Source organism: Polypterus senegalus, chromosome 18, assembly GCF_016835505.1.
Source record: "Polypterus senegalus isolate Bchr_013 chromosome 18, ASM1683550v1, whole genome shotgun sequence".
Taxonomy (NCBI): Eukaryota; Metazoa; Chordata; class Cladistia; order Polypteriformes; family Polypteridae; genus Polypterus; species Polypterus senegalus.
In genome coordinates, this window is record NC_053171.1 from 62580060 (window position 1) to 62589643 (window position 9584).

General features: G+C 37.3%; 1 protein-coding gene across 1 annotated transcript in view; it reads left to right on the forward strand.

Annotated features, from left to right (window-relative positions):
* LOC120519178 (sushi domain-containing protein 6-like) overlaps positions 1-8342 on the forward strand; it is an 82991-nt gene extending 74649 nt beyond the window's left edge. Inside the window, exons 5-6 of the mRNA XM_039742362.1 lie at positions 794-1197; positions 6212-8342. Of these exons, the coding sequence (XP_039598296.1) occupies positions 794-1197; positions 6212-6237 (430 nt within the window). The 3' untranslated portion in view covers positions 6238-8342. The remainder of the gene's footprint in view (positions 1-793; positions 1198-6211) is intronic.
* The last annotated feature ends 1242 nt before the right edge of the window (positions 8343-9584 follow it).

Here is a 9584-nt window from a genome sequence, read left to right on the forward strand (position 1 = left end):
TGCAATTGACACTGAGCATTCTCATTATTTGCAGCTAAGATTTCCTGCTTTAAAGACTTCAAAATGTGGGGCTGGGGCACAACTGGTACAGCATTACTGCAGACTGTATGGTGCACTGTATACATGCTTATTCATTTTAATTCGATAAAGTATAATCAAAATAAAAATATGTAGGTGCTTTACTTTAATTTTGCTTAAAGAACATACTTTGAAAGTGGTGACGTGTTGCATATTGATTTAAGAAATTAGCTGTACTCTGTGCACGTGACAGCTATGTCCCTGCAAACCTGTTATTCCCTTTTTGGTTTAACAAAAATATGTTCATTTTTCTTCAGTTTTTTTTAAGTGACTTTTATGGTCTGTGTTGATAATGCAATGATACATTCCTTGACAGTGTGTATATAAAATTTAACAGAAAAAAAGGAGACTCTTTTGTGAGACTTGATATTAGCTACCTACAGTTTACATCTAATGTTCAGCTTGTAATAGCGATTAAACATGTTTGTGTTAACTTTGCACTGTTTTCAAGTTATAATGGATTTTTTTAAAGGCTTAAGTAATAAATGACAGTTTTACAACCAAAAAACTCCAACTTATTTCCTTCTGCATAGTATGAGCTTTCCATCCATATAAATTCAATTTGCTTTTCTGAAGTGTATTCAGCAGTAAGTTGTACAATATCTTTATTGTGCTTTATATTATTAGAGTGAAATTGTGCTTGTAGAGATAACATTTTTTATAGGTCAAACATTGATATTTCAGTCCTTTTTCTTTTTTTTCTGTTGTCTCATAGGCGTGACCAGGGAGTGTCTGGTGATCCTGTGTCTATTGTGGTTGAAGGTGTACAAGTTTCTCTGCCATCCTATGAAGAGGCAGTTTATGGGAGTGGAGGAGCTACCATTCCACCGGTTGAATCGAGAGTTCAGATAGTACTGTCAGAGGGACCAGGTGGGATGGATGAACCCCACAGAGAGGAAGATCACATAGGACAAGCTGAACTGAATCAGTCTAGCAGTTGTCAAAATTCAGAGAGAGTATTGGTGCATCAAGCTGCTACTTCCTCCTCCTCCTCATCCACCTCCTCTTCTTGGGCCTTTGAGCATTCTGGGGCTGCTGCCTCTCCACAAAGACAAGACTCAGAGAGCAGTGACCGGCAAAGCCAGTGTTCTCTCACATTCACCAATGATTTTTCAGATGGTAGGCATGTTTTAAGTGCTTTTGCTAGATCTGGGTGGCATAACAAAATTGTGACTATCTCATAACACCAGGCAGCCTGGGCATAGTTTTTGTTTATTTTCCTTTCCTTTCCTTTATGGGGTCTACAAGTCATCGGCATGGGGTTCTTCATGTTGCTTTTTACATACTAAGAGCATTAAATTTTTTTGCTGAGGGTTCCTCCTTATTGTTGCAGAATGAGTGAATGTAAGAGTGTGTGTGTGTGTGTGTTTTTGAGTGTGTCTTATGATGTGGGTTTTACTTGAATGTATGAATAGATGAATGTACCTTGAGCTTCTGTAAAGTTTTAATTTATTCTCAGGACAAATAAAGTGTAATAAACCACAACCCCCGAAACACACACAAGATCTTCTGGCTTGGATAATAATGGGGCTGCTGCCATCTGATAGTAGGGCTGTAAGTAAGAAAGAAAGACTTGATCAGAGCTGCTCAGATGTACCAAAGGTTTAGATTTAAAGGGATTAACATGTAACTATATCAGATCCAGTTTGTTGTGTCCATAAATAGAACATGCTAAATAAAAGGCTGTTCCTTTCACAGTTCCCCTGGTTGAAGTTGGCAGCATTCTAGGGTCAGAATGATTCATCATTATGTGTTGGTAACAAAGTGACTCATTTCTTTTGCTGACTTAATAAAACCTTAAACCAGAATAATGTAACATCTTCCTAATTTTGACATGCATGCTTTTACACCATCACTCATTCACATACTGTAATTGTCCAGTCCCCCTCCTGCCTATTCTACTTCATCTGATCATATTGGATAAAAACCCATCCAACCTTAAAATAATGTTTAAAATAAGAAGCTTAAACCAGTTACTTGTCATGAGATGTGACCATTCATCCAACTTATTTAACACTAGAATTCCCAAAACCTATGAAAAAACTTGTAATCCTGGCCCACCTTAAATCTGTTCGCACCTCTCTGTCAGTGTCTTTTGTGTTGTAAATGTGTTGATAAGCAAAAACAGCAAGCAGCCTGGTATCCCATCCCCCTGCCCACCGCCACAGCTCAATTCACAAAGAAGGTTCTCAGTGCCCAGTGTTTATCTTGGAGTGAAGTACCTGGAGTTGTAGAGGGTAAATAATACATCGTCATTTGGAATGCATACATTTCATGTGTGTTCTGTGTCTACAACAATCTATGTAAACACATCGCTAAAGCAAAAATGTTTTTCATGTTTTAGTAATAATTGACAAAATTTAGACATGAAGTGTATAATGTGTGAAGCCTGAATTCCAAATATCAAATAAACACTTTTACAGAAGATACAAGTATAACAAAACAAGTGCACTTTTATCCAAGCATATAACCAAAGAAAAAGAAAGCGGGTTACTGTAGGCTGTTGATACAACAGCTTGCATGGTGCAGTGGTAAGAACTGCTGACTCCTAATCAAGAGGTCACCGGTTTGATACCGGCTGCCTCCCAAATATACCGTTTTGAATAGTGAGCTGCTCATATTGTTAATATTATACAACTAGCAAAATACCCGCGCTTCGCAGCGGCGAAGTACTGCATCAAAATTTTTATTAAGAAGAAAATTTTACCTTTTTAAACTGAGGGAAAATGTGCCAATAATTATTTGTTAAGGATCTCTTTGTATACCATGTTGTCAGTTCGGCCCTCCGGTTGTAACATGACCAAGCTGTGCGCTGAGCTTACTCTTGAGCATATAACTTACAGTTGGCCATGTGAACAGTAATCTTGTCTCAAATCTCACAGCTTGGATTGCTGCTGTCATAATCGGTTTGAGTTTCATGGTTTGTTTCAATTACGACAGTATTTGCAGGATTTGTTGTGTTGAAGTGACATTTGGCATCTGTCAAGTGTTGTAAGCACATAACCGGTTTCATCGATAAAATCACATCCAGCTTTTGAGAGTTTAAACATTCATAAACATCAAAGTGTCCACTATTGAAATCGTCACCTGTGAATCTAAGATGTTTAAGAGGCATTGGCGGTTGTCGAAAGGTGTAAAATATTTGGCCATTTCGGTACACTTGAAAGCGACACCTGAACAATTCAGCGGCAGCCATCAACTCACATGCAGAACCATAGGTGAAGGGCTTAAGCATTTCACTCTTTTATAGTGCTCCTGTGTAGTATAATTATCTCCTGTACCGTCATCAGTCCACACCTTGAACCTGTCCCAGTCATTCAATACATAAGACAGAATGTTCCTCCGGATATCAAGAGTGAGTCTGATATGGCCGTGCAATATGTAATAAAGAGAATGGAAAAGGTAGGTGGTATCTCCAGGCATGGAAAGCACTCGGTAAGTGACAGTTCTTTGATCGATAGTGATCATCTCGATAGACATGGTAATGGGGGTTGGAATGATAAAGGAAATGGGTACCTGAGCAATGTAAAGTAAGTGTAAAATACCTATACAATAACTATAATTGTAATAAACAAACAATAAAACAGCGGAGAAGCCGTGGATTAAACATAAAGGCTGTAGTTATCAGTATGGAGACGTGAATCCCGTGGCGAAGCAAGGAAGGGAATGTAGAAACCGGAGCGACGGACAGTCTTATATAGGCAGGCAGCCAGCCAACAACGTGGGAGGCGTTGGGATGGGGGACCCAACGCGACCTCACACGGTGACCGAGGTGCAAGCTATGGACGTATATATGTACGTAAGTAGGATTCAGTTAGCGTTGGGAACCCGTGTACCAAATTTCTTGAAGATGGGCCCATAAGTAACAAAGACTGTTCAAAAGTTCAATATGGCGGCCGACAGTGGCATCATACCACCAAAATAAGTACGTACATTGGTTTCGGTTAGTGCAGGGAAGCTGCCTACCAAATTTCGAGAAGATGGGACCATAAATAAGAAAGTTCAACATGGTGGACATTGTTGACTGTTACGACCATTACGCGTAGAATTTCGAAATGAAACCTGCTTAACTTTTGTAAGTAAGCTGTAAGGAATGAGCCTGCCAAATTTAAGCCTTCTACCTATATGGGAAGTTGGAGAATTAGTGATGTTGGAAAGTTCAATATGGCGGCTGACAGTGGTGTCATACCACCGAAATAAGTACGTACATTGGTTTCGGTTAGCTCAGGGAAGCCACCTACCAAATTTCGTGAAGATGGGGCCGTAAATAAGAAAGTTCAACATGGCAGACGTTGTTGACCGTTATGACCATTACGCGTAGAATTTCGAAATGAAACCTGCTTAATTGTTGTAAGTAAGCTGTAAGGAATGAGCCTGCCAAATTTCAGCCTTCTACCTACACGGGAAGTTGGAGGATTAGTGACGTTGGAAAGTTCAATATGGCGGCTGACAGTGGTGTCATACCAACGAAATAAGTACGAACATCGGTTTCCGTTAAAAGTTCAATATGGCGGCCGACAGTGGCATCATACCACCGAAATAAGTACCAAATTTCAGCCTTCTACCTACACGGGAAGTTGGAGAATTAGTGACGTTGGAAAGTTCAATATGGCGGCTGACAGTGGCATCATACCACCGAAATAAGTATGTACATTGGTTTCTGTTAGCTCAGGAAAGCTGCCTACCAAATTTCGTGAAGATGGGGCCATGAATAAGAAAGTTCAATATGGCGGACGTTGTTGACCGTTATGACCGTTACGCGTAGAATGTCGAAATGAAACCTGCTTAACTTTTGTAAGTAAACTGTAAGGAATGGGCCTGCCAAATTTCAGCCTTCTACCTACACGGGAAGTTGGAGAATTACTGACATTTGGAAAATTCAATATGGTGGCCGACAGTGGCATCATACAACTGAAATAAGTACGTACATCGGTTTTGGTTAGCGCAGGGAAGCCACCTACCAAATTTCGTGAAGATGGGGTCAGCCTTCTACCTACACGGGAAGTTTGAAAATTGGTGACGTTGGAAAGTTCAATATGGCGGCCGACAGTGGCGTCATACCATTGAAATAAGTAAGTACATTGGTTTCGGTTAGCGCAGGGAAGCCGCCTACCAAATTTCGTGATGATGGGGCCATAAATAAGAAAGTTCAACATGGCGGACGTTGTTGACCGTTATGACCGTTACGTGTAGAATTTCGAAATGAAACCTGCTTAACTTTTGTAAGTAAACTGTAAGGAATGAGCCTGCCAAATTTCAGCCTTATACCTACACGGGAAGTTGGAGAATTAGTGATGAGTCAATCAGTCAGTCAGTCAGTCAGTGAGTGAGTGAGTGAGTGAGGGCTTTGCCTTTTATTATTATAGATAAAAACATACATTTAATCTGCATCTGTAACAGCCAGTGTAAATTTATTGTACTTGTTAAAGTTTTTTTTTTTTTTTTTCAGTTGTATTCTTTTAGTTATGTTCACGCTCCCACTTTTTTCAGATAAAGATGTGGAATAACAATCTTGTTTCGTTATACCATCTCTTTATTTAAAAACAGTGTCAGATCTTGTACGTGAATGAGACTGGGAAAACTGTGGACGTAGGTGTGAGTGGTGTGCATGACTAGGAATGATTTGATGTGAATTTTTTTTTTTATTCAGTTTTATACTTGAGTATTGATGCTCACCCTGAATTAGTATGCACCTTCTGGTCCATTATGTCAAAGCCACACTAACAAAAAAGAGAGACATAGGTATAGAAGGTACAGTATGTCTGAATTGTAATGTTGTATTGGCTTTTGTGTTCGTTTTCTACGTTGGTTTTCTACTCCAAAAAAAGTTGTTTCTTCCCTCATTTAACAAATAAACACATTAAAAATGCATTTCCACATTGTAACTTTTCAGGTAGGTTTTGAATCTTTCATATTTAAGGATTAATTTTATTAATTGAGTGGATATGTTGAATGCTAAATCTTAAGGCCTAAATGTAGGATACTTGGGAAAGTTACACAAGTATGTTTCCATGTTATGAACAGCAGGAACATAAGCATGTCAACCCTAGCATTTAGTAGGAGCTCTTTTGCATAAAGTTAGAAATTGTCATTCTGGGATGCACAGTGTCATTTTCCTCTTGTGTTTTTTCAGATATCCCATTGCTGAAGGAAGCCTGAAGCTCGATTGTATCAGCTGCCTTTCTTGATGGGTTCGCCTGCACCTTCTGAAGTCAACGGGAGTGTCTTGCTGGTGCTCACCTTGGAGTTCCTCTTCAGCTGTCCTCTTTATCCAAGAACTGTTGATCTTGATTTGAAGCCTGGGACTTTTTAGCTGAAGTCATCTCTTCAGAAAAAGGGAGGCCACCTTCTTTTCCTCTATTGAGGAGCCTGTGGATCTGCTTGCCTTATTTTAACATACATTTTGACCAAGCAGCAAGCAAATTAAAGCAAACAGTAAACTGATTCAATGGCAAGAGATAAAGGACACCAATGCAATGAGGTTGTGACTTCCATATTGTCTCCCAAGGAATGTACAGGTGTGTTTTGTTCATACAGTTTTTGTACAACCAATCATTAACCACACGCACTTTGACACTTGTACAAATGCTTTATAAGTAGCCTGTATTTAATCACTGTTGTAAATTTGTTCACCAACAACACTTGGATATTTCAAAGTACCGTTTCCTTTTTCTTAGAAAATATATACTTCTGTTGACACACACACACACACACTCAGACACATGGGGTAGTTAATAGCCTTCAGGATTGCTATTCTGTATACAATCTCTTGGCATCAGTGCAGTGGTAGTTGCATGGTTCTACAGCAGTTGTTTACATCTATTTCATATTCCATTTTTAATTAAGTGCTTTAATTTTTTTAAATATGAAAGGCTTTTTAAATTTAATATTTCTTTTGAATCTTATTTGCTTATTCATAGTAATATATCGCTTGCTTACAAGCTTTTAGTATATTTGAAGGGCTATTTGTTAATGCCTCAATTATCAAATTTAAGTGGATTTTCACTCCATTAACTTTTTTCTTTTCCAAAGAAGTGGGAGATGTTAAATTACAAATTGGTGTACTGAAAATGATTTGTTAAATGTATGTTTTGTTCTGTCATCCTCCTGTTAGCTTTCATAATGGCTATACATTAGTCCACAAGTAGCTAATTATAATAAAAAAAAAAAACAAAAATCTCTCCAATGGTTTTAAAGCCTAACATTTACATTGTAGCTCTTGTCCATTATGAAAGCTACACTTTTTGTATGGTTTTCTTTTTATGCACGTAAGAAAGGCTTCAATTTCACTGGCTTTAGCTTACCCAAGCCTCTCTCAAATTGCTGTAATTTGTGATCAGGATTAGTTATCATCAATCATGAAACATTAACCAAGTGTTCTAATGGTTGCAATGTTAATAGACATGACAAAAATTAAACAGCTTCACTAGCTTTTGGAAGTTTAAATTTAGGTTTTAACCTTTTGGTATAAAGTCTTTACAACTAATGTGAGCAATCAGTCCTTCTATTCTGCTTTGTAGCATTTCAATTTGATTGACCTTTCATACTATGGTGCTGCAGCTTGGAAAGTTGTATACAAAATGGTAGACAAGTAAAATGGGGAGTAAAGTCTGACTAAGAGACACCCCACAGATCCCACAGTTTTCATACTTTTTATCACCCCTTAAAATCTATTCACTGATTAATATTATCATACATTTGGTGCTTGTAGTTTGTAAGAATCTTGCTCGCAGCAAACCTGATATATATTTAAATGATTGTATTTAATTTGTTTTATTACTGTATAATAAATGTTCTTCCTGTTGTAATTAATTAATGTGGTTCACATGCCTTTCTAATGCAGTTTTGTCTTCTCAGGGCTCTGTTTGTGCAGGGAGAAATTGTCTTTCTACCCTCTTTTATAAAGACTGCAGTTAAAGAATACAAGTCCTTCTTCCATGATCGATTGTTCGACTGCTGTAGATTGGCTGTGGCATGCGTGTTAAAAGTTGTTGTATTTTTTTTATTTTAAGGCTAATTTTGGGTTTCCAGTACGCACTTTGTATGCCTTAGATTATTTAACAGGCGCCTGCAACACCATTTTAAAATTTTCTGTTGTATTGTATAAAAGCATCCCATTTCCATTGTGTCATGTCATGGAAGAGTACCAATTTGAGTATACAGGTGTAAGATAAGAAATGGATGAAACAGGATGCACTATTGGGTTAAAAATACTGTCACTGTTAAGTTTATTATAGCATGGCACACTCTAAAACATTTGGTTTGCTTGCTGCAAAAAAAGGTTCCTGTAATAGTTTTCATTTTAAATGTTCCAAGTGCTGTTGAGCAGCAAATTGTAATATAAAAAAGAATGGGGCTTTTTACCTTTGCAAGTCCTCGAGAAATATTATTCCATTACAAGCTGTCTATGGAAATGGTACTGTCAAATCATAGGAATATATACAGTGTGTGTTTATTTTGTGTGTGTGTGTGTGTATGTGTATATATATATATATATATATATATATATATATATATATATATATATATAATGTAAAACAATTTAAATTTAAAGAAAGATAATTCTGTATTGGTTTTTCTTTGGTTTCCATGTGTTCCTTTGGGTATGTATGCTTTACCTTTGGAATTCTGTATATTGCATTGGGTGTGAAGATAGTATTTTATTATTTGTATAAAGTTTAATTTAATTCTATGTATATAACCTTCTTATTAAAAAAAAAAAAAATCTGTGTTGTTCTGGTGTATCGATTCACCTGAAATCTTATCTTTAATTTATAGTTTTAGTATAGATGGAAGAACAGCTACATTTACATGTCATTGGTTTTCTTATCTTGGTAATGGTTTGCTTTTCTTAAACTGAATGCCAAGCTATGTCGTGCATGTAGTGAGCAAGTAAGACAGGAGTGAGATAATCCATACCATTCTGTAGTAGTTTAAGTGAGTTTATTTGTAGATCTTCATAAACACTCGCATCTCTCATTGAGCAATAAAATGGTATAAGCAAGTATAGGACAATCAGTGGATGAGAGAGGCGACAAAGCCTGCATTGTCATTATTTTATAGTTGTATACTTAACCTGAAAGCGACTCCAGGGATGCACATATTTTAAAAGTGCATTACTGGTGTGAAGAAAAATAACCAATTTAGTAAGTTTTAATTCTGGGGTTCATTTCTTTTCACATTGTAGTATAGGTGAAAGGTTTTCTTGACCTTCTGCGCATGTAGTTATTGTTTTCACGCGAACACTCACTGCAGTCGCTGCACAGTGAATTTCATTAAATTTGATAGCAACATCAGAAAATTGGCTTGTGACACTCCTTACACTACAAGACAGCTGACTGAAATTTATGACATGAAATTCTTCTGATTGTATGACAGCCCAATTGTAACATGCAGTCAGGCATTGCAACTCCTCTCATATTGCAGATGAAATGATGTCTGATGAAGTTAAAGTATCAGCAGACTCACAATATCGGTTAATGACTGCACACTATCGCAGTGTGTGA